The sequence below is a fragment of the Melospiza georgiana genome, chromosome Z (genome assembly GCF_028018845.1).
Source record: "Melospiza georgiana isolate bMelGeo1 chromosome Z, bMelGeo1.pri, whole genome shotgun sequence".
In the NCBI taxonomy this organism is placed as follows: Eukaryota; Metazoa; Chordata; class Aves; order Passeriformes; family Passerellidae; genus Melospiza; species Melospiza georgiana.
In genome coordinates this window covers 58,382,518-58,409,126 of record NC_080465.1, presented here as the reverse complement: position 1 = coordinate 58,409,126, position 26,609 = coordinate 58,382,518, and the positions used below count along the sequence as shown (strand labels likewise).

General features: G+C 37.9%; 1 protein-coding gene across 1 annotated transcript in view; it reads right to left on the bottom strand.

Annotated features, from left to right (window-relative positions):
- Window positions 1-24,878, bottom strand: part of EFNA5 (ephrin A5) — a 203,713-nt gene extending 178,835 nt beyond the window's left edge. The window contains exon 1 of the mRNA XM_058044441.1: window positions 24,742-24,878. Coding sequence (XP_057900424.1) covers window positions 24,742-24,869 — 128 coding nt within the window. The 5' untranslated portion in view covers window positions 24,870-24,878. The remainder of the gene's footprint in view (window positions 1-24,741) is intronic.
- Between the last annotated feature and the right edge of the window lie 1,731 nt (window positions 24,879-26,609).

Below are 26,609 nucleotides of genomic sequence, written 5' to 3'. Positions count from 1 at the left end.
AGAAAAAGGCAAAAAATTCTAATTAAGGGTTATATGTTTTCTAAAACAAAAACTGGAGAGAAACTATTCAGATTCTAGGAGCCCTTAGCTAAATGCTCATGACATTTAGAAAAGCACTATAATGCTGTTCTGTGACTCCATCAGACCTGGCAGCAGTAGACACTGTCAGGTAAATTACTGCATACACATTGTCTGCTGACACTAAAATAAAAAAAAAAAAAAAAAAGTGAAAAGGCTAAAATCACACGTCATGTTGGAAGACAGAGAAAAGAAAGCAAAAGTATTCCAGTATTATATGTTACAAATAAACCTTCTTCTATGCTACCTGTTTTTCAGGTCCTATCTGGGCATGTGTCTCTAGCAGGGTTTGCTATTAACTAGGAATCATGATAGAAGATAGAGGGTGAGAAATTAACCTCTTAATGGCATTAAAAATTAGACCTATCCTAGTACTGTGGGAAGAAAAAAAGAGACACAAAAAAAAAAATCCTGGGAAAACCTTGAAGATTGAGAAGTATACCCAGACGTTGGAACACCCAGATGTTGAGCATGATCTGAAGAACATGATCATATATCTTGTATATGCAATATCACACAGGAGCTTAAATATTTATTTTGATCAACATTTGGATATTGCAGCAATGCTCAGAGGTGATGATATGCACATGGCAATTAAGAGAGAACAAAAGTCCTCCTGAAAATCCACCATTCCTGACATAAATCACACATAGCAGAAACTTGAAATATTTTGAAAATTAAAAAAAATTGTATTTATCAAAAATTATAATTAAAACTATGAGCCCAATAAGCAGCTATAACATTACATGTACAGACAGAAACACAGTACCATTATTGTAAATAGTTCTGCAGCCTGTAAATAGTAAATATTCTATATAGTACAGTTTCAGTCTGATTACTCTAAATGGTTTTGGCCTGATTCAGCATGACATTCTTAGTCCAGTCTTCTATTCACCTAATGTTATGACAACCAGTGAATCATACTACTGTCCTTTAATAGCACAATTTATATTATCTGTACCATTGCATGTATTTATAATCAAAATAAGACCCTAGATGTGCCAGCATGAAACTACACATCTTGCAACCATAGCTGAAGTGTCACAAGATAAACACAAAACTCCGTGAAGTACTCTTTCTATATACACAAGAAATCTTTGGCTGAGGTTGTCCAGTCTTATAAATTCAAGCTGAACCTAAGAATCAAGTACCAATGTTAAATAAATCGTTCTAATTTATAATGCTCTCATGTAAATTGAACTTGAGGACTGAAAAGATACTATGTAAAAAGCTATTATTTCTTAAAACTTTTTTCACTCACCTTTTTCACTCCCATTATTATCCCAATTATTTCAATGAGCTGAAATGTCATCCTCCATTACTATTTCTGTTACAAATGACTTCTCAACTGCAGAGATATCCCTCAACACAACTACTCTACTTAAGAATTCTTGAATATTTAGAGAAAGGAGGAAGAGTTCAGAAGTGTTATAACAAACAGGAGGACCTGACTGTGTGCCCTAGCCATCGCCACACTTTCTAAACTAAGAAATTATCATCCTGCTTTAATTTCATGAAACTCTTTGAAACGAACAATTTATGAAGCAGAGTTGTTTGCATATACATTATCAGCAAAATTTTACCACAAATTCATATATATTATTTTTCTGAAAGACCAGTCAAATACTCTTTTTACAGTTTGATTTGCAGTTTCAGCCATTCCACAAATTAACTTGCTACATCTTACTGGGATATGGGAGAAGAATCCTCAAGATCAATTACTACAGAATTAGTCCCATTCATCCAAACTATTCAGCCATAAGACAGTCCAGCTATATGCTTTTTATTTAAGGCGATTTCTCTCTCTTTTACAGGATGTATTTTCTTTTCTTATTAAATGTGAACTAAATGAATGAAGCATTCATTGAGTCAAAAGCAAATGGGCAGCAATTGAGCTCTGTATCACAAATATTAATTTTAATGTGAAGAGGCACAAATTGGTTTTTTTGACACCAGGGGGTCCAAAGATTAAAAAGTAATGTCTGTCCATCTAGACAGGGAACAGCTGCTCACCTAATAAGACACATTTTCCACTTCTTGCACAGGACTGCAAGACCCAAAAGGTATGGCTGTATAGAAATTAGTTTTGCGTGTACTGAAGTCACTAAGGAGCTGTCCTTGCAAAAAAAGAATTCAAATTTTCTCTCCTAAGCCATGCCCTTCCCTTACTTCAGTGGTTAAGATTTTGTCCAAGGAAAAATTCTTTTCAGAAGCCCACCAATTAATTTCTATGTGCCTCATGTAGAAGCCCTACCTTACTGCAGGTAAAAGCAAAACTAAATGAGCAATTCCTTTCAGCTAAATACTTGCCTTCTGTCAACCAGCTGTATTTCTCAGCCCCACAGGGCCACAGCTACCAGCTACTTTTGCCTGCAATTTTTGTCCTCTGTTCCCAGTACTAAAACAAGAAGAGATCTTGTTCTAGTCGTTTCCAAGTTATTTCTTCCTATGAGGGCAGCTAAGAAATACTCCTCATAATCAGGGGTATTGTATTTTTAAATTACAAAGAGCAGCTGCCTTACAGTGAATAGGGATATGTAACCTCAAATTGCAGTTCTTAAGAGGTCACAGTTTAAATCCAGTTATGTATAAGAGGATGAGCAAACTTAGCTTTGATTAGCTGCAAAGTGATAGAACCCCCTTATTCACTTCCTTTTCTCCTTCTCCCCACTTCTCAACTTAGCCAAGAGAGAAAAGAAAGGGGGGCCGGTGGGGGGTGGAGGGGAGAAGGAAAAAAGGAGGGAAAAAAAAAGGCCCACACGCTCTCTTTGCTCCACTGATCTGTTGTTCAGGGAAGCTATCTCCCCATACACAGCCCCTTAGCCATCTGGGCCATGAAGAGCCCTCAATCCCAGCCCTGAATGGTAATTGTCTCAGAGAGCACCCTCACAGGCATTTCAGGCAGTGGGGCTTATTAAAATCCTGAAGGGCAGTAATCCCTGAATGCCACTAAAAAGATCTCCAGCTGCTACCATTTATGAAGTGGGCTTGACAAGAAAGAGAAAAGGAGAGGGAGATGGGGGGAGGGAGAGAGGGAGGGAAAGGAAAAGAAGAATTTAGAAGAGGAAACTCTCCAAATAGGGCCCCCATCAGAAGAGTCACGTTTTATAAGCTTAGGCTTTCTTGCCTCAGTTCCCAAAGGTATTTCCATCCAAAACTACATTATGTCTTCCTTTTACTTGCTCCCGGCAGGGTATGGGGGGAACGCATCACAAACATATGCTGACAGAAGATCTGAAATGAGGAAGGAAAAAGACGGAAGGAAGGCAGGCAGGCAGGTGAGGGAACCAGAAGCAGAACAGAGGTCTGCCTTTTCCCAGGTGGTATGAAGAAAATGTCGAAATGTGAAAGCATTCAAAATCATTTTCTCATATGTGTGCCTCAGTAATTCTGGGAAGGTCTTTTCATCTCATTAGGTTAAGCTGATTAATAAAAATTCAGCAGTTTGCCCATTGCTTCTTCAGAAGTGGTGAAGCAAGTTGAAAGATGCAGGCAGAAGGTTTTTGTGTTTGCGACAATAAGTGGGGTGACTTCTTAAATCCTTCGTTGTCATCCTCCATTAGAGATAAATAGACACCTTGGCTCAGATTCTTCAAACAAACACTACGTTGCTACACTTCTTTATTTTCTATTAACCTTCATGAAAAGCCCATGAAAACCCCTTCCAAAGAGCCAGGATTTTTGTGTGTGTGTTTTACAATTCACCAAGTAAGTGAAAGCTTTCTCTCATTTCAGCAATTATTTAGACAAGTTTTTGAAAAGGCATTCTTGAACACCTATGTCAAATATAGAGGCTGTGGGAAATTAAGATTATGAACTGGCCAATTGTTGCAGTTTAGTAAGAAAATGCACTCAAAACTGAAGGAAAATGTGCAATTTACATATCTTCAAAAACTGCTATAACCTACATAGGGTTTTCAAAAATATTTTAGCAATCAGAATTTTAAAATTCTGCATTAATAAAGTTGAAAGCCTATGAATTAATGTAATTCATAATCTAAAGCCCTAAGGATAAAATGGCACTTCTGTTCGTGAGGAGAAATTTATAAATTTTGCATTTTGAGGCATTATATTTGCAAAATCCATTTCTGAAAATAAGAATTTTATCCAAGCATGTCAGAGGTTGACCACTCAAGTAAAAGATCAGATTGAAAAATCAAACTATTTCTCTTTACTGATTATTCATGACAAAGCCCATTATAAATTTTAAGTTTCTTTAAACTATTTTATGCACAAGCATCAAAATATCTCAACAGATACATATAAAACCAGTCATTCAGAATTTCATAATGTTTTAAAACACTGCAATGTCACCATATTCTAGAGAGGTGCCTGATCAGACAGACATTTAAATAACATGTTCCAAGTATTTAAACAGATACTGGACCAAAATTTCATTACATTTTTTAAGAAATGTGACCAATTAGTTTAAATGTCATGCATAAATGTACACATATATGAGTCTGTATCACCTTTTTTATTCTCCAGTAAGGAAAAATGATAGACTGGATATCATGAATCTTATCTACTGAAACTTGTACAAATCATTGTAAAACATACCAATTTTAATATTCCATGAGGCAGAGTAACAGCAGCTTTTGGAGAGAATCATTGTGTCAAATCAGCAAGTATGCCATCTAGCACTTGCTTTTTAGGTATGATTTAGGCTTGTACCTAACTTGCAGAGATAAAACAACCATTTTCATGTTCTATTTACAAAAATGATGTAGAACTAAGTTCTTTTGAACTTTTAGTTCAGGTAAATGACTATAAATTACAATGGAGATCTAAAAGGTCCTCCCTGTTATTTTCATACTTTATTATGCCCTTTTGGTACAACCACTCTAATACATCACAAAAGACCAAGCAATTATGCAAAAGAAAAAACCCATGCTTGTTGTGGACTCTAGAGAAGCAGATTTTAATGCTTCAAAAAGAACCTTCATTGATGCATCCTAAGTTTTTCTGGCTGTAAAATCCAAATTACGATATTGAAACTGTTGTGTTAAATGAGAAACAGGGAAGTAAAGGATACACACAAACGTGAAGAATAAGGAAAAATAGAAGGAAAATTACTTAGATATAACTGCTTGGCAATAATTGCTTTTATTTAATTGATTTAATTAACAGAAATATGAAATATACATTCAAGACATATCAGTGAGGCCAAAGGAGCAATTCAAATAACCCTTCCCAAGAATAAGTTAAATGCATAAGAATATATACCTGTATATTTTCCAGAATTTCATGTTCTGAAATATAGCAATGAAAACCAGTACTGGACTGTCAAGAAATAAAATTATTTTGCTCACTTACAGTACCATTGTTTGCTATTGTTTCTGACTAAACAAGCTAAGTTAAGCTTAGCTGTTCTAAACCTCATTCTTACATTTCTCATTAGTCACAAATGAAGAAATCAATGCAGAATCTGGTTAACAAATATAGAAAAACATAAATTCAACTCCTCTCTGAAGTTTTAACACAGGGGCAAAGACACAGTAACTAAAGCTAGGAGGTTGTGTACATCCCTGACTCATCTATCCAAAGCAAGGAACTAGCTGGGAACAAACTCTGTGCCCAGGGAGAACAAAAATTTACCATTTTTGTGATTTCAATTAATTCATTAAATGGCCAAACTTCCATGGGAAACTGGCTGCACCAAAAAAACCTCAAGAAACTGTTAATGGTGAAGATGAACTGCAAATCAACACCAGCACAGATGATGAGGGGATTTCCTCCTTTGTTCTCAAAAAGTATCTTTTCCAGTGTGAACTGTTATCAGAGCACAAGGCAATGCAACTCATCCATTGCTTCAGTCCTCGTGGAGATGGAGACACTTCTAACAGGTCTTTGTCAGAAGACGTGTTACAAATTTCTGCTCTTTGCAAACTCTAGTACAAATAAAACACTCTTGAGAGGATTTTTTTGAGAAACAGCACACCTCCCAGCCCTTACAGCATTTTAACTGAGATTCTTTTAAGAAAACCCTGAGAGAATTAGATTTTTTAAATAATTAAATAAAAATATTGCAATAAATTAATATAATTTTGTAGTAACACATGTCCATTATAAAATTTTGTTATTACAAAATAGGAAAAGTAAATTTAGAACTTCTTAGAGAAACAGTGGGCATGACTCGTGCATGAAAGAGAGTATTTTGCAATAATATGGGAGAGTTACTGTACTTATCTGAAATTCAGATAAATGTTTACAGAATAATAGAATCAAAAAATTATGAGGAAAACAAATGTAACTGAGTGTGCAATAGTAAGTACCAATAACTATCTGTTTTAAACAGAGTTCTGCTAGGATGGGAAAACAGTTGGTTAGAAGAGTAGTGTAAAAAATAATGTTGCATTATGGAGCTGTGAGACAAATGCAGGATTGCAGAGACAAAAAAAAAAAGTAGAGACTTGTAAGCTTTCTAGAAAACTCATGGCTACAGCTGAAATTTCAGCTAGAGTAGTGATGGAGCACAATTTTGATTTTTTTTTTGGTATGAGACTGAAAAAACATCACATGAGTACATTTGATTGGTCATTCTATTTTAGTAAGTGCCAGTCAATTCAAAAATCATTGTCATTGACAATAGTTAATTTGGTAAATACAATGAAACCATATGTAGTTTTCCAAGTTTACAAATAAACAATTCCAGAATGCAGACATTTTACACTCTATCATATACACATGCTTCAAGATTAAAATAAAAATCTTACAGCTTATGGAACAGAAAATTGTTCTGATTGATGCAAAAGAAGCAACTCCCAATTTTCCTGTCTGTAAAGTATCAATCATAATATAAAATTGTTGTGATATTTGAGGAAGGGAGGCATAAACCCAAATGAGAACAGTATTTAAAAAAACTAAACAAAACAAACAAAAAACCAAAACACACAGAACAACACTAAAAAACAAAAAACAAACAAACAAATAAAAATCACGAGAGAAAAGCGGCCCAGACAAGGGTCTTCCTTGTTTCCTGATACAGACTGTACTGGAAGTCAACTTTGCACTTGAGCCATACACAAAAATTCTTTTTAATACTAGAAAAGAAGATGCAAATTTATTAAGTGTTTAAAGTACTGGTTCAAAAGAACACAGATTTACTGCAGAAAAAAACAATCATAAAGCTTCCTCTTTTATATATAATTACAAATGCCCTCAACCATGCATTTCTGCATTCAAAATAGATACAGGATTGTGAACAGGATCTGACTATAATATAATAATTACAGAGCATATAATATTCACATAGGGTATGCTTCTCATTGGGGGAAAAGGAGAAAAATGTTTGCGATGGGGTGACGATACAATACTTCAACCAGATTTTATACCTCCAAGCATTCTAGACACCAAGTAAGTCAATTTACAATAAAATTCTGGTGAACTAAAATTTGAGTCACATTGTTCCACAGCATTTACAATAATTTGTCACCTGCCTATCAGAAGTCATCTTGTTCACTTTTAAATAGTACTGCTCTCCATCAACTTGAAAAACAATGCTTTTGCTCGCTTTAAAGCACTGAACTTCAAGTTTCTCATCAACAGCATTTTTATACTTCAGATAATTCCCATCCTTGTCTCAACCTCTTCTACCCAACACATGGAGACTGAGTTCTTCCTGTTACAGCACTGCTAGACGGTGCAAGCAAAACACAGCGCAGATTCATTGTTATCAGCACACTGTCAAGCACTTCTCCTTCTTGGATAAAGGACTAGTGCAGTAAAAAGACAATCCTATTCCCATCCGAGGTGAAGTAAACAGAATTTGCTTTTATACAGATCCTTTCATATTCAAAATATCCCAATACGCTTTACAATAATGAGATAGATACACTGTCATTTCCGTAGTCTGAAACGCAGAGGGCAAGGCTTTGTCTTCCAAGCTGGAAAAAAAGGAGGTCATGGGTCCTTTGAAGTTTCCTTACATCATCTAGACTGAAAGACAGGATGGAACGGAGAACATAACTGAGACAAAATAGAAAGGGAGGAGGGCAGGTGAAAGACCATTGTGAAATGTGTGAGACATCTCTTTCATCATATTTAAGGAGCACTGATCCAGAAGCAAAAATTAATCAGCAGGGAAAGATTTTTTTTTTTTTAAGACTGGCAGCAGGTACAATGCTAATCCTATTTTTTCTTTGAAGGATCTTCTTGGGCAGAAAAGGAGGAAGGGAGTTAGGAAACCTGGTGAGATGAATTCCACTTTCATGACAGCACGTCAGGGATCTCTATGCATAGAGAGATTCAGTTCAGGTGAATGTAATGTACTAGGCTGTACTACCCGCCACTCAACATAAGTACTTATCCAATAATGAGGTGAGATATCCTGGCAAACAAGAATTTTAAGGGAACTTAGGTAAAAAATCTTCTAAATCTTCTAAGGAAAACAGAAAGTGGATAGGAAAGTACAAACAGATCAGACAGCTCCCCACTGCATCTTAAAGAAAGGGTCCATCACCCACCTGGCACTGGCTGGCAGAAACTTCTCCAATGAGCACAGGCTGGCCAAGGAAAGCACAACAATCTGCAGCCTGTGTTTATTGCCAAGCGATGTTTCCAAATAAATTAATAAGAAGTGGTAGCCTAATTAAACTACATCCTCTGCATTTTGCCTTTTTTCTGTACAGCCAAGCAACAGCTACGTGGAACAGAACAGCAGTGGTTAAACTCTCCCAAATACTCCATCCATCACTGCTTTGATTAGAGCCTCAAACTGTGAAGCAGCAAGAGCTGCCCAATAATCCACCTTTATTGCTTACTTGTTCACAAAGGATTGCAGAGTCTTTGGGAGGAACCATCCCTTAAAGGAAAAAGTTTGTACCTCGTCTCCACACCCCACCTAAATGATAAGAAAGCTGTGTTCATCCAGCACCTCACAAGAAAGAGGATTGTTTTGGACACTCCACCTCTGCAAAGCTTTATGCGAGCCATATAAAGTCTTTGCCCCTTTTCTGCTGGAAGCTTCCCTTCCCTCAGCATTGAGCAGTTACGCCTTCAGCTGTGCTCACTGTTCTATTTCCCCCACTGCCTTTCTTCTTCTCATAACACTTGCATACTTTAGCCTTGGCTATGGAGTACTGACTAAGAAGGAACAATAGGCCCTTTTCAATTCTTCGGAGTGAGCTTTGAGCAAGGCTCTGCTCAGGGACCCAATCAATACTTACTGCAGTTTCAAGCCACCATTTCATGGCTCCTTCCAGGCAGAACACACTAGCTGGGAATGCTTAGTCCTGGTATTATTCGCACAAGGTGAAATAAAAGGGATAAACAGATTACAAAAAAAGTATTTCTTCTTGGAAATACTCATGGTCACAGAAGAAAAAGAGAAAAAGGAAAAGGGAAGGGGGCAAGAAAGACAAAAGGACACCCTACAGTCACAACAACTTCTGTTTGAAGAGTAATCAGCCACTTGTAATTAGGAAAGTAGTTCTTCCCCTAAAGCTGATTAGCAAAGTTTGAAAATCCCACACCAGGTAGCTATCGCCATAGTAGTAGCAAATCCAGTAGGATACCAAATCCATTTAAAGTGATGCAAGTAAATGACGTTTGCAAAGAAAGCCCACCTCATTAGCTACGTAAAGCACTCATTTTCTTTGCAACACCTAGGTCATGGCATGACATCAAACCACAGCATGACCATAGATTATAGCAATGCAGCCTTTTCCAGAGATACAAGATCCTGAAGTTCAAAAATCATATTAAGAAACACACTTTCAGCTTATCAAGTGAAAAATGACAGAAAAAAAAGGTCAAGAACTGTCTTTTATCACATTAAGGACCAAAGTTACATGGATGCTTCATAAGTAATGACAGTACAAGTAAATGTTTTTAAATAAACTTTTTTTTCACTAAAATTTTAGGACTATTTTTCTTTTTGCATTGCATTCACACTTCTGTAGGAGTATTCACCTGTTTCAAGAAGCTGGCAGAAAAAAGCCAACAAAATCAAAAGACATGCCATGGCAGAAAACTGAAGTTGCAATTTAGAGAATCTCACCTCCTTCTCCATTAGTTTCTCCTCTTACTCTCCATAACAATCCACATAACACAAAAAAAAACTCCTCCCAAAAATCGTATTTCTGACAGTAAAATACAACTGGACTGACAATCATAATTTACCTGTTCAAACTGAAAGGCAGCTATATGATTTTTTGTTTAGAGTGGTTGGAGTACTGTCTCAACATGCTCTCTCCCACGTTAGATTCCACTGAAAGTTGAGTCAAAGAAACTGACAAGCTACTGTTAAAGCAGGAAAAATTACAGCTTTAGCTTCAGATGTGTCAGGATCTTTGGGAAAAAAAAAACATTTTATGTCAGCCCTGTTGACAAAGGGCATCAAGAGCAGAACAGATGCATCTTTCCACTGTGCATGTTCAATTTTCTGATGCATGAAGTTTTGATTGTTCAAGCTGCTTCACTGGAGAATGTTGCATTTGTTTGATAAAAAAACTTGCCAACGTCACATGGAATTTCCAATTCTATTCCTCTCACTTTAGGGAAATGCAGGAAAGCTTATAAGCATGGAAGCATAAAACCACAGTAAAACTAAAGGAAATCACAAACACACCTACAACAGATGTAAGACTCCTGAGTAAATAAGAAATCTTTGTTTATGAAACAGAGTTCAAAATAATAAAGTTACGAGGCTTCCAAGTCTCAAATAAGTAGGGCACTTTTGTACTATATTTAAATGTCTCTTACCCATCTTTTAAATCATCTTCTACTAACTTCATATTCAGGGTGAAAATTTTAATCAATATATGGATAAATAAATTTTACAAAATAAATACATAACCACACTCAAAATTGTAGTTTTTATGAGGAGCAAACATTCAGTAAACAACAACCAAAATTAAAAGCAAAATCAGTGGGCTTTGCAAAAGTGGTAAATGAAAACACAGTGTAAAAAATTTTAGAGACCTTAATCATGTCCTATTGTTCAAAACATCTTAGGATTACTAGTAATGTTTTGAAATTTAGAGAGGAATAAAAGAAGAGACTTAGGCATAGTGAAGTACTGTCAACTGAACAGTGGATACTTACTTCATTCCCTTCTACTACTGCTACTTATAAAATAAAAAGAACATTCAGCAAACTCAATGGGAATTTCATGCAAATATAGCACAGCGTCTGGTCAGACTATGTTACCATGCCATTTGAGATAGTTTCTCAACTTCATGCAAGGAGTATTTGGGTAAACAATGTTCTTTCCTCTGATACATTCTTTAAACAAAAGCATTACTACACTGATGCCAACTACAGTAGCTGGGAGCACAGGCAATGTTCGTCCTAAAACCTATGAAATTATCTTGAGAAATTAGTATTTCTCTTCCTTCTCAAAGATGGGAGTGTTTCTCAGGCCAACACCAGCAACAAATCTACCCCTAACAGGAATCAAGTAACAGTACTAGTGTCTAGAACATTTAGCTGAAAACCGCCTAACTTATTCACCTGGGTACATCACATGCTTTTGGGACATAAGATACTACCAGGACTCATTTTGTCTCAGACATACCCATGACATGGTGGAAAGCAGACAATATTTTGTCTTAAGCATAGGACTAAATCTGAAGGAAAACTGTTAATTCAGGAAGACTGGGCAAACCAACATGATACTAAGCCTGATCTACAAATTAAGTCTTGCATGCATCCACTATACTAGCATTATGAAGTAAATAAGCATGCAAACAGAGAGAAGAAGCAATCATTCCTCTGTCATCCATTAAAAAAACAAGTACAGAAATCCTAATTGGGCACCACAATGATCTGATTCACTCAGAGAAGTTACAAAGGCAAAATTGCTTTCATCAGTAACAACACATTACCTCCAAACTCCACACCTAAAATTAAGTGCTTAGGAAAGTCTTCCAAATGCTGTGTTCTGAGGAAGGCCATTATATGAGCACTAAATCAAGACAGCTAGTATGGAAAATGGAAAACGGAGATTTCTTTTTACAGTAAGCTATAAAATGCAATTCAGTCAGACACAGGATCTGAGAAAGTAATAATAAAGTAATGCTGTAAATCACTAATAAAAGTTGGTTTTTTTTTTTTAAGGCTAACTATCATGCTTTGGAGAAGAAGCACTAAATATGAAGATTCTCCTCATAAAGTGTTCATTTCAAGTAAGTTTTATATAATTAAGATACAGAGAAGGCTTTGCTCAGAATTTGAATGCAGTGAATAGCCATGATATAATGAGATGCAAGTATGATCTACCTCTGTAATTAATTTTTTCTTCACCCACACTGTCACTTGTTATGATAATGTGAATCTTAACCTTAATGAGAAATTTCATACCACCTTGATTAAAGATACTGCAAATAACAACATTCTTTTTATTTTGGTTTTATTTCGGTTTTATTTCAATGAAGAATTTCTTTACTCTCTCAAAATTCTCAACCCTTCTGCTAATGAAGTTTCTATCCACAAAAGAGATTTTTAGAGACGGATTTATATGTCATGTATTTAAGTGAGGGTTATGCTAGTATGTGTAATACAAAATGATCATGCTCCGCAGCAAACTACCACAGCAGGTAGTTTGTCTGAAGACTTTTTGAGATGCAAGTTCCTCAATAAAATTCTGTATGCATTCCTTTACAACATTTGTGAATTAACACAAAAAGTTATTAAACATTCACACGATGCTTTTGAGATGTAATTTAAAAATCAACATAAAATTTTCCAAGATTTCCAGAAACTTTGCAGGCAACACCTTACAAATACATACACATAGTATTAAATTGGGCCAAGCGACTTAAAACAGGATCTACCTTCTCAGAGACAACAAAACACAATCAAATTTCATAGAGGAATGATGGATACAGTTTAACAACCTGTAAAATTCCAAAAACTAGAATTGGAGTTTTTTACAAGACTCCATTTTACCAAAAATAAGTTTATTTCATCAATAGGTATCTCTGTGAATTTAACAAGAGCTATACTTCCTTCAAGATGTATCTTCATCTCATGCTCTGTCTCATAGCTACTAGACAAGAGCAAATCCACTGGAAACCAAGAAAAATGTAATACTCAATACTTGATGAAATGAAAATGCATAAGAATAATCGCCTTCTCAGCAATCCCAAACTACAGGGACATACCACACAACAGGAATAACTGCTCATTATTTTGGTAAACTGGCAAAAAATTACATGGCTTATACATTAAAGATTTTATATTTACAAGAAGTAGCATCATCCAGAGAGCTTTCTTATTCTGAGAAGGCTATCATTCGAATTTCTATAAAACAAAGAGTTCTTTCCTGAATACAGTGGTTTAGTTATTTCAGTCAGGAAATCATTCCATCCTATTTGGGCATTCACAAGATCCACTCAATTTTTAAGGAGTAGCGCATGTATTGCTTTGGAAAACACAAAACACAAATATTCCAGTGGCATACTACTATATCTGATTTATTTTACCCTCATGATCTTAAATTAATTATTTTTGTCACATACCAAACTATATTACACTCTACAGGGCATTCAACACCTCACAGTTTCATTAACGGCTATCTGCTAATCACATAGAGTAAGCCAATTCTCACTTTTGAAATGGCTAACAGCAAAACTCTACTCATTCAACCAGGTTTCCTTTTACCCTCTTCCATTCACAAAGTTAAACATCCCAACTCTGCAAAAGCTGTTCATAAAGTTTTAGTACAGAACTTATATGAACCCAACCAGATAAAGACCCACAGGGTTCTGCAGTCCCATCCTGCTGCGCTTCCTCTCTAGATTCGACTCATGCACATTGCACAGCCTCACAAAAACTGACAAGCCTAAGAATGGAACCTCATATCCAGGAGAACTACACCACAAAATCATCAATACAGGACCTAAATCAACTCCCATCCAAAGCAGTTCAAGAATCTTTTTGTGTTAATAAATTCGATAAGAATACCTCCAAAAATACGACAATAAAAATCCAACAATAGTTAGTGTATTAAAAAAAAAAAAAAATCACACCTTGCAGTGTCTGTCAAGGCATACAGTGCAAAAAAATAGACTTCAATTCCTCATTACTACCCATCAGCTCCTACTAACTTCTACTTTTAAAAATGACGGCATATATTTAAACAATTTTCCTTAATTTTAAGGGAAATTTACCATTTTTTGGAAGGTATTTAAGAAACTACATGAGCAAAATAGGTGAAATAAAATCTAGGACAGTCTTAAAAATCCTATATGGCCACTGTCTGCAACTCTTGGTACCTAAATATATTCAAAATTCTGGTTTTGAGGATATGTTCTTTTTAAATCAGTGGCCTAAAAAATGCTTAAGTAAATGCTCATTTTAAAAGCTTAAAAAAAAAATAGCAAATATTAGTGTGAAGACACAAATTCACTCTTTCAATGTTTGTAAGAACAGTGTTTAAGATAATTCACACAGCAATTATGCATTTATGCTTACATTTGGAAATACACATGCAAAGATAAATGGAACAAGCATACATTTCATTCAAGTCAGTACTGCATTACACCAAAATCTTAACCTGATTTCACTTAAGATAACCCATAGACTATGGGCTAGAAACAGAAAAAAACATGAACATGCAAACTAGCTGCTTTCATTCAGCTTTTTTCTAATCCAGTTTACTGTACCAGGCACAGGCAAAAGCATACAAAAGATGATTCCCACCTATTGAATAAATGCAGACAAACACTGGCCTTGATTGCAGCAATTTTATTGGAAGCTCAGTTCACCAGAAAGTGTGCAAGACAGAACAAGAGAAAGGCAAATGTGGCTCAAAAGCAAAGGGAAAAGTGTCAGCAACTTGGCAATAAGTGAAGGGACAAACATAACCCTAGAATTAAAATCTTTGGAATAAAGAATAATCTTCCAAGTAAATATGACTTCACTAGCACTGAATTTCTCCAATTGGGGATTGTGTGTATGCGCATATATATATATATATATATATATATATATATATATAATTATTAGGCACACACTTCCCATGTTCTTTGCCCCCAAAAGCAGAGCTGACAATGGTGACAGCAGAGTGTGTAATTAGTTTTTATTGTTCCCCTGACAGCCATAGCTCTGCAAGGACCCCTTGCCTTTTCCATTGTAAATGTTATGGAAAAATACACTAATGACAGGCATTTAATTATGGGCACAGCGACCATGATGGGAGCTGTGCCAGAAGTGATTGGCAGCTTTGGAAACCAGATATTCACAGCAATAGTTCTTTTTCTATCATACCTTGTAATCCAGATTAGTGAAGATAGAAGTTTTTTAAAACATCTTTTCTAAGGCCTTGATTGTTGTCTAGATATATTATTATAAATCACCACAAACAGACAGAAACTGACAGAAAAAAATCAACATATTTAATTTTTTTTTTGATAATAGCAAGAAGTTTTTTGAAAGAGTTCTATGTACTGACAATGCCATCAACCTCAAAGAATTCCCCACTGACTCCAGCACATAGTTAACTTTTTTTTAAATTATACATAGCTAGAAACAAAGAGATGCTATGCCCTCTTAACATATCTTTAATCGTATTTAAAATAAACTGTTCCACATTCAGCCGTAGTTGCTGAGGTGTTTTTTCACCTGATTAATAAGCAATTGGTAGGCACGCTTTTTGGCAGCTTTTGTATCCCTATTATTTCTTTCGGTTTGGCACAAAAACTCCCTTTTGGGAGCACCAGAATTTGTAATGTACCCCACTTAGTGATGGATCACTAATTTTTAATAAACTAAGTCCCAAGAGAACTGCAAAATTATGTAAAAGTGTATTGGAGCAATAACTGTAAACAAATAATAAATAAATAAATAAATGGGCCAGGGGTAAGATCTGTCGCAGTACATAAAATACTAGGTCTTTTCCAGACTATATATGGAAAGCCTATCCAAGAGATCACACATAATCTTCAGACATTGGTCTGAATTGGCCTTTAACTGCTTGATCCAAATCTCTGCCTTTACCTTTAAAAAGCAACTAGCTAATGTGGATGCACAATTTCCTTGAAGAATGCTATATCTGAATGTTCCTTCACGGTTTCTCATCCCTCCCCCACGACCAGATGAATGAAATTACTCTGTGAAGCAGATTTCTATGAAGAATGACCACACAATTCTGGACCAAATGGTTCTAAGTCTATGTAGCAGTCACAAATCCCTGGCTAAGCCGAACAAAGCAACATTATTCCAAAGTGGTAAGTTTGGGAATATAAAAGTGAAGCTGTCTGGCTGTAAAATGGTAACTTACAAATAGCTGCAGAATCACAGTTGGCTGTCCATCCCCCATCCAGCTGGCTCTCATATCAGTGACTTCAAAAATGCAGTTTGCCATTATGGTGGCTTAAGGCACTTTGTGTGCCAGTGCAATGACCATGCTGTGTGTGCGTGTCAGAAGGTCAATACTTTCAAATTCCAGAGTCTCTCTTTATTTCCTTCTTTTCTGGAAACAATAGGAAAGAGAGCAGGATTGATAGCTCCTACTTTGTTAACTTCTGCTCACCAAATGCCCTGCCTGTATGAATACATAACTATTTTTTGAAAATCTGATTAGACATCAAATAAAGTGGGAGGGGTTGCAGGGGGGAGAACCACAACCATCAAACAAAAACCCAATGCAGCTGTTTTTCCTGCTCATTAACAGCATTAATTGGCAAATTTTCTTGCAACAACTTTTAACAATTGCAGGAGACCAAACATCTTTAAAGCTGCTAGAAGTCCTTACCCAATACTGATAAATTAGCATTGAAGACTGACTACTCTGCTACAAAGATCATCATTAAAATTAGCAGTAAGTAAAATAAAATACTTTCTTTTTTTGTCTCCTCTCAAAAAAAAACCCTGAATTTTATCTATACAGCCTTATAAATCCAACAAAATATTAGACATTAAGAAATTTGGGGGATTTTTTTTTTGTTTGGTTTTGCTTAAAAGAGTTAGAATGTATTCAGCTCCAGTTTCAAAGACACAGGCTGAGAAAAGATACACAAATTGATTTACAAATTTGAAACAAATTTGAAGTAAAAATTAAACCAAAAAATCCTATGTACAGTAATAGCATTATAATAACAACAATATTTATATATTTCTTAGCTGGTCCCTGTCTGACAAGATAAAATTATTTGAATGCCTGTAAAGAGAAGAAAACTCTCCTGAATTGTAACAGAAATATGAAAAATACTACTTTGAAATCCACAAAACCAAAAAAAGGTAATGCTTCATTGCTATCCACCAGGGAACAGCTGCAGTGCTCAACTACTACTGAGGAACAGCTCACACCATATGAACATGCCAATATCCACCCCCAAGCAAGAAAAACTATGTAATTTCAGGGAGGAAGTATTATATTATTTTAATGAATAAAGAAGGTCAATGTTCCACAGCAAACATTAATTATGGGAAAAGATATATTCTGTCAAAACACGCATCCTTTTAAATGTCATGAGTCCAAATTTTATCTTTCAGAATGAAGCAAATATGTTTTAGCAGAGGCCGACCAGCATCAAAGTAAATGTATCTCACACTCTTTTTTTTTTATTTTGCTTCACTTAATGATTCTTAAACAAATCATTTCTTCTCCACATACTGCACCATTTCATCACTACAATCAAAACCTAAAGATGGTGCCTACCAAATAAGAAGGTTCTTCAAAAGTCTGAAGAAAAAACAAAAAATAAAGTTTCTCAGTGAAAAAAGTAAAATAAGATTTTTTTACTCCAGATACTACTGTTGAATGGTTTAATATGCTGATCTAATGATGAGGGAAAAAAATGAACATGAAAAATAACTTACAGGTTTCGTGAGTCTAAGGTCCTTTCTCCATGCAATATGTCAGCATAGATAGGAAAATTTGTCCACTAGATTGTAACGCAAGTGACAATAAGAATTGTATTTTTCAAGTAAAAATTGCAGAACCTGAAGAATTTGCTTTAATTGGTATTAGCAATTCAAGTAGGTCTTGCTAATTAACAGGACTTCTGTGCATTTTCTCGTTAGTCGATTTTTCTTTTGACAGCATTTTACTGGTCATGCATTTAAACAGAAAAAGGCCATAAAGCTCTTTGCATACCAGTTAATAAAATACGGACACCAAAATATATCTCTACATTTTGCAGCAGTCTGAAATAAATTCATTTCCTTCATAAAACTACAATCTAACAAGGTATTTTCATCAACCTGTCAATAGCAGAACATGAAGGATGTTTCCCCAGATTAAATATATATACATATATATATTGGGGTGTATTTTTCTTTTACTGTATTTTTCTGGCATTCTATGATGGAGAAATACAATCTCAATCCTCACAGAACACTGGGGGTTTTTTCACACATGTATTTTCACATTTTTCATTTTAACTCAAATTATTTTCTGAAATGGATAGGAATAGTATTTGTGCTGTAATGTATTTATAATGTAAAAATGTAGGCTCAGTTTCCTAAAAAAGAGGATTTCAGATATCTATACATGCTTGCACATTGTAAAATATACACACCATTTTAAATGAGCTCAACCAAAATTTAGCCTGGAGAGACTACAATGAAAAGGGAGAGTGCAAAAATGCAAGGAAGACTCCAAATGCGTGTATGATTCCATTCTTGCATTCAGCTGTGCTGAAATACCTTACAGTATGGCTTACCCATAACAACTGTAACACCATCAGAATGCAATTGCAATAACTTATCTGTTTACTTCAAACCAAATGTTTTCATTTCATTATGTTGGTGTGCTGCTGACCGACTAAGTTTTAAGCACAAGCGCAACAAAAACGTAAACAAAACAGGGCCCTTTATTCTCAAAAGTGAATTAGACCATTCAGAAACACTGGAATATTATATTAATCATGAGACTAAAGATTTTTTTTTTTAAACAAAGGTCAGAACTGGGTAGCAGAGCAAAGAGTATTTATTGGAAGACAATCGCAGACCTAAAATACTTGTAATTGCATAAAAAAAAAAAAAAAGCAAAAACAGTAACCCAAAGAAATGGAGGCACTTCTCAAAGGCATGGACAAACTACTATCTACTTATTTCACCAGGAAAGGTTGTGTCCTTGTTAGCATCTTCTCTCAGCTGTTTCCAATGACCAGCCTTCTTTATGTGTTTTCCCGGCAGTCTTGTATTTCAGCAATGCTGCAGTCCTCCACCCAGCAACAGACTCGCGTTGGAAGAAGTCACAAGACACTCAAATAAGCTAGGAGAGCTCTCAAAGCACACCCATGTAAATCTTCTCTGCTTCATTTTACACTGTTGTGCCCGAGTGCTAGCTTATCTACCTGCCCACCTACTGACCCGGGAACTACCAGCGTGTGAAGAAACAGCCAACTGGAAGACAGCCAAGAACTAAAACACAGAATCTACAAATAATTCTCTTATTACTGCTTTGAACTTTAACACAAAATGCCTTAGCTGGAAGATAAGACCTGGAAATTTGATGGAAATTCCATTAATTTTCTAAACACTGAAGAGTTCAATTTAAAAAATAATTTTCAGATTTTTTCCCGCACACAATATTCATGATACATTGTACACCACATCACCACCTAATGACACATTTCAATGCATACACACACGCATATGTGTATATATATGTAAGTATATATATACAAACATTGAAATACATACATATTCTCATTACATATGCCATATACATTACGTATGCCTGTCCATATGAATGTAATGACCATGACTCCTCAAGGACTAATTGCATTCATTCATTTTTTCAGCCCAGCATGAAGCTGGTAGATTGCTGAGATCATAGCAACAGGGGAGAGAAAGGAAGGCTCATCTTTATCTGTCCCTCTCAAAAAGCACACAGGACTAGAAGAATGCAATGAAGTGTCCTGACTACATGCACTCAAAAAAGATTTCATAAGAAGCATTTCATGAAGATCAGGTACCACTTAACAAGCTGCCTTTCATACAAGGGTGGAGGCCAGTGAAACTATTGTTCTTTGTGCAGTTTTTCCATGGAAGGTTTCAAACTGTTTCAAACACCCACTTTTAAAATAAGCACCAATGTTCTTTTGGAGACACAGGTGTTAATGAAACTATTAAAAGCAGAGAAAGTAGGTGTAAAGAATTGACAGCTCTACTACTGATCTTTTAATTACAAGGAACCAGTCAGAGATTTCTTCAGCTCTCAGAGCAAGCTGCTGGATAAAATGCTGTCAAAATGCAAGCTATGCTATTTCAAAATAGGTTTATATATATGTATTTACAAGGATGTGTATGTATACCCCAAGTACATAGGCTCCTATGCTTCCCTTGACATATGAAACTCATACATAATACTAACATTAAAGTAAACACTTTGACTTTACCCTTCTTCGTCCAAAACTTCCTAGTTTTCTTAACATGTGTTTAACTGCTTTCTTCCTATTCCAGCCATTTCTGCATGTCTTCCCTCAACTCTGTACACAGGCAGAACTGTATCTATACAGAAAACAACAAAAAAAGACAAACCAAGCAAAAAACCAGCCACATGACCTCAGCACATACAACTAACATGCTATGGTGAAATCCACAAACACGTAACAGATGGCAAAACACTCAGACATCCATCCAGTCCATGAGTGTGCTCCAAGAAGTGCCAGGTGTGCATGAGCTGCCACATCCAGAGCTTGTCAAAACTAAATCTGTGAATTTGGCTGGCCCAGGAAGGCACTTAAGCACACATCTATCCACCCACACAACTGCAACAGAACTTAGGTGTGTAAGGATTGAGTTCAAAGAAGTAAGATGCTTTTCTGAAACAGTTCCTAAATACTCAGCTACAAAATACACATAGGCTGAGAAATCCAGGTTGTGAAATTCTGGTCTATGCATAGAATTTTCAGAAGTATCCACTCATTTTCCCCCAAATACATATCTTAAAAAAAACCCCTCTACTTACTGACCAAATTGTGGTATCCTCTTTAATTATGTGCAATCACTAACTGAAGTTAAAATTACTTTTCAATACCTAAATTCTCTATTTACCATCTGATTTCCTGATTTTATCCACATAAATACACAAAGAGAAAATATATCAGCATCCCATGATTTATAATAATTATTCTATGAATTTGGTGTACAATTTTCTTATATAAAATGCAGCCAAATCCAGTAATACTCCTAATAAAAAATATTTGCTTTTGTGAGACTAGAAGCTATGGCCTCTATGTAAGACCAGAAACTAGACCTGCAATTCAAGTATTTTTAACCACCCTGAAACTAACTAACAATTTATGAAGCTACATAACCCGACACTGAAACAACTTACACGGAAATATCTAAATAGAAACCAAATCTTAAAGCATAATCCTGGCAAGCAAAAAAAATATAGCAACAATTAAAACAAGTAGTTCAGCTTGAACTGTGACAAGATTACAAACAGTAGCAGGCATGACGACGCAGGTAGACCGCTTCAAAATTTGGCCCTGGTACACTACATTCGGTCTGAATTCTAATTAAAAGGACACTACCAATCAAGATTAAATTAATATGCTCCATTCCAAAACTGAGCATTATTTTGAGAACAATATTCCTTGATGATAATAGTTTGTAGTCCCACATGAGAAAACATATATGCAAAGAGTGCTGAAAGACTAGTGCACTTTAAGATGACAGTTAGTATTTGCGTCCATGTAATTCTAAGCCTACATAAATAAACAAATAAAAGAAATCACATTTTTGAGTTTACTTGATGATTCATTTCCAATCAAAAAAAAAAAAAAAGGAAAAAGGAAAAAAAAAAGTTATTTTATTTATACTTCAAAATTTTAATACCTAAGCATATTTTCACCAGGAACTGGACTACAGCATTTATAGAAGGTGTATGCTGATAATTAAATATGAAAGAAAATTAAGGCATGGCAATACTTTAAACATTTCCAAGAACTGACTTTGACTCTGTAAAAATTAAAAACTTTGTTACTCATACATGCTGACAATAATGACCATACACTTTCGAATTGTTCTAGCAGAACTCTGTCAACTAACCAAGCAATGTAATATGAATTTTTCGAACAGACTCATCTGATTTTTTATTTACCAAACATTGTTTACACTAGGAGCATTTATCAGCTGCGTCACTCAGCAATTTGCTAATGTGTCTTTCAATGAGAATAAAATCTTTACAAATTTCAGCAAGTTGCTGTAGTCTAATACTAATAAAAATTAAACCATCAAATTTGAAAGAAGGACAATCATTATCAAATTCTTCAAAGTTTTAATTTAATCTTAATTTAGAGTCCCTTAATCATTATTAAGATGATCAATATTTCAATTTTTAAAGGAATTAATTAGTTCTATGGCAGTTTGTTAATTCTGAATAAATATGATAAAGTAAGCTCCATCACAATGTTACTATTTGTGTTTATAGAAAGACAGTATATTTTGTCCTCTAATTTCAAATAGTTATCACCAAGTAAGCATCTCTACTTATTCTACATGCATTCATCTCCTGAGTCTGCCTCTAGATGAAGAAAAATCACTGCAAAGTTATTCCTGCAACATTGTTAAATGCTCTAAATATTTTGATATCCAAAGAGAATTTTGTCTTCAGCTCAGGTTCTGACGAAACAAATTCAAGAGAGAAGTGCTTTCTTTTCTTTGGATCTCCCCCACCTACCATTCATGTGTTTGCCTGTTGTTCTGTAATGCTCGTGTTACTTAGAAAGCACACACAAACTGGCACGCTGTATAAAACAAAGGAGAGTTGCATCTGCACCCTGCTCTTACTCATATTTTTAACTCAAAAATAGACATGACATGTCCAAATAGACACATCCATTGCGAGAGGGCAGTATTCTAAGACAAGAAATGTTTGGTTTTAAAACAGAAGGATTAGAAACATCTTAAATTTAACTCTTCCTCTGCTGTTTGGAAGAACAAAACTAAGTTTTCTTTGCAGTGTGCTGATGTTTGATGTTGGATTAATAAGAGTAGTATAGTATTAATATATGATTTAATTTACTTGAATCCTCGTAAATATAATTCAGTGCAATGCCCACCAACTAGGTAAGCATTTGTTTGTACCTTCAGCTGTCTTCACCTACGCACAGTTAAGATCACACATAAGACAACAGAAGTGAAAAATCTTGAATCTAAGGCTATTTTTGAAGTGTTTTAACTGTTATGCTAGCAATGTATGCATTTAGTAACACCTATTTCTTTCAATGATCCTCCTTTCGCCCAGTGGGACTTGATAATATAACTTCTTTTTTTTTATTCTAGCAGTTACATTTCATTTTGCATAACAACAGAAATAAAAATTCTGATTTTTAGAGGCAAGCATTTTTTGGGAACATATGTTCTCTGATGGATGATGTGAGGTGCAACTTTTCATCTTATTTACTCTGAGCAGTTTTTTTCAAGCAACACATGTAGAAAGAGGAAAATGTAGAGAGAGGCATTTCAAATCACAGATGTTCATCATACCCAAACATGATTGTTTCTCTTTCAAGTTTTTGGGCCAATTATTTGTTGCTGAGGCGTTGAGCACAGGAGCACAGTAATAAAGTGCTGGACAGACTAGCTAACCCTGGGCACTTGAAAATTCTGCTTGTTAACTTTTGCATCACCTATTTTAAACCTACTATGGAATACCGAGCAGTGGAGTTTTCTGCAGGCAACAGAGATCTATTAAAAAACATGACCTGTGACAAAAATCAATGTGCTAATCTCAAGCCAAACAGCAGTATCAGAAACATAAAAAAGAGATAACGTAAGATAAAACGTCCCCAAATTTACTTAGACTAGCCTGACAGGTTTACCAGGAAAACAAAACAAAACAAAAAAAAAACCAAAAAAAAAAAAAAAAAAAGGTAAGCCTGCCACGGGCACTTTGACAAGGCAAAAATATTTAATACCCAGATGACTTTTTACCTAAACACATGGATACCATTTGGAGGAAGACTGAAATTTTCTGATGCTAAACATGAGGGAAAACTCCAGGAGAAAAAAAATACAATTAAATGAAGTCTCCCTTTCCAGAGCTGAACTGCACTCAGAGCCTGGTGCTAGGAGTCCTCCGGCGCCAGGAGAGCGGGGAGACTGCGCCAGCACCACTCGGCCCCGACTGCAGGGACCCGGAATGCGCCGTCCTGTGTGCGGCGGCACCGGCAGACCCGGCCCGGGACGGCGCACCTACCTCGCTCGCTCACCTCCAGCCCGCCCGGGAGGGCCCCGCCGGGAGGGCAGCGCAGGGCACGGCCGGGCAGAGCCGCCCCTGACAACCACCTCACCCGGGCGCCGTGCGGGTCTCGCCGAGGGCGCGGAGCCCTGCCCGGGGCCGGCTGCCGGCCGCCACCACGCCTGCCAAAGGAACCCTTCGGGGCACCACCGGGGGACCGCTACCTGTGCCCCTCATCACTGCCGCGCTCCCGGAGCAGGGCTGGCAGCAGACAGGGCTGCCCCGCGGCGAGGGGCGCCCGTGTCCCCCGCCGGGAGCGCATCCATTCCGCTCCTGCGGGCCGGCGGCGGCCGATCCCGGTGAACCCTTGGAGGGAAGGGATAGAGGAGAGGAGAAAATCAGCCCCGCCACCCGCCCGCACCATCGCTGGCTGCAGCCCTGAACCTCCCTAAAGGAAAAGTTTTCGTCTCTTTTCTGCAGCCGGTCTCTCGACATGGGTCTCCGCCGCCGGAGCGCCGCTGCGCGCCCTCCCGCCGATCCCCTGCCCGGTGCGCGCCCGCGGCCGCCCCGCGTACCTGGGGTTGGAGCTGTTCCAGTACACGGCGTAGCGGTCGGCCACCGCCTTGGCGCCGGGCTCCTGCCCGCGCACGCACACCCACAGCGCCGCGGCCGCCAGCAGCAGCAGCATCTCCACGTGCGGCATCGCGCCCGGCCGGCGGCGCGGCGAGGGGGATGCGGGGAAAAATAAAGAAAAGGGAAAAAGGGAAAAAAAAAAAAAATAGGAACGGGGAGGAAGGCAGGAGGAACCGAGCCGGGGCGCGGGAGTTCTGGGGTGAATGAATAAAAAGCGAAGCGCGGAGGCGGCGGGCGCCGCGCGGCAAGGAGCGGAGGGCGCTTAGCGCCGCAGACGAGCAGCAGGCGGGGAGGGCGATCTGCGGCCCCTCAGGAAGCCTCACCGCGGCAAGGGGTGGTGGGGGCCGAGACGGGTGGCGGCGGCAAGCGGCGAGCGGTTCTCATTCACCGGGAGTTCCGCACGGAGCCCACGGCACGACATACACCGGCCGCCGGCGCGGCGGGCGGGCGAGAGCAGCGATTCCTCCGCCCCCTGCGAGCGGCCCCAGCGGCGCTGACGGCCGGAGTGCGGGGGGATGGAAGGAGCGAACGAGCGGGAGACGAGGGAGAAAAGCGGGGCGGAGCAGGAGAAGGAGATCTTTCCCCTGGAAGCCCACGGGGGGTCCGGGCAATATATTAAAGGCCGCCGGCTGGTAGCGGGAGGAGAAGTACCCGCAAATGTCAAAGCACAAAGTTTGTGTCTTCCTTTCTGGCCCTCCGCTCCCCTCAAATGAGCAGCAAACAAAAACACGGGGGGAAAAGGGGGGGGGGAGGGGAAGAGGAGGAAAGAAGCAAAAGCCCTGAGGAGTTTGCTTGCTGCGCTGATGGAGTTGAGAAGCCTGTTCTGCAGCACGGAGTGTCTTGAAGGAGACTTTGTGGAGTGGTTTTCTTGTCCTTCCTGTTCCTGGGCGGTGGATGCACCAAGGACTGAGCAACAGCAAAGGAAAAAAAAAAAAAAAAAAAAAAAAAAAAGGCGGGGGGCAGGAAAAAAAAAAAAAAAAAGAACGGCCAATCCAAGAAGTACAGCGGCGTGGAAACCAAGGAGATGAAAGTAAAAAAAAATTGTTTTATGAGAGGGCGTGGAGAAAAGCAAAATCTCGGAGAAGTGCAAAATCAAGCCTGCAAACTCCTCTGATGATACTGGTCTTGGCTGGCCTCTCCTGCTCGGGAAACGAATGGAGTGATACGGCGAGGTGCAGAAATCTCCTGATTCAGCCTCCCGGAGCCTCTCTGAGATAAAGCAGGGTCCAGTCCCGTGAACATCAACTTCTGCGGAAGGACAAAACAGTTTGAAGGGTCAGGGAGGAGGTGAGAGCAAAAGAATCCACCCCTCCGATGACTACACAGGGAGATCGAAAAGACCAACCACCCCAGATCTTCTCGGTCTTGCCCAAAAGCTGCTCCCCTTTTCCCTCTGAAGCAGCAGCGAGAGCAGCAAGGAAAAATATACCACGCCAGCAGGCAAATAAATAAACTTGAATGCAGCGGCAGGCAGGGAGGGATCGTAAAGAGCGACGAGGATTGGAGGGGCAAAAGTCAGTTTTGAAAAAAAAAATGCTTTATGGGAGGAAAAAAATCTTTAAACAGTCACGCCCCCTTTTGCAATGACCGGTCCCTTCACTGCGTGTAAATCCGACATCAGCAACCTGGAAAAGCTAGGAGCCTGGCGTGCTGAGCTGCCTCTGTGCATGCGTGTGTGCGACAGGCAGCCGCAGAGATGTATACGCGGTACAGCGAGGTACGCGCACACACCCGCAGGGACACACACACGCACACACACACACGCACACACAGCACGCATACATACATGCACACGCGAGGGTCCGATCCG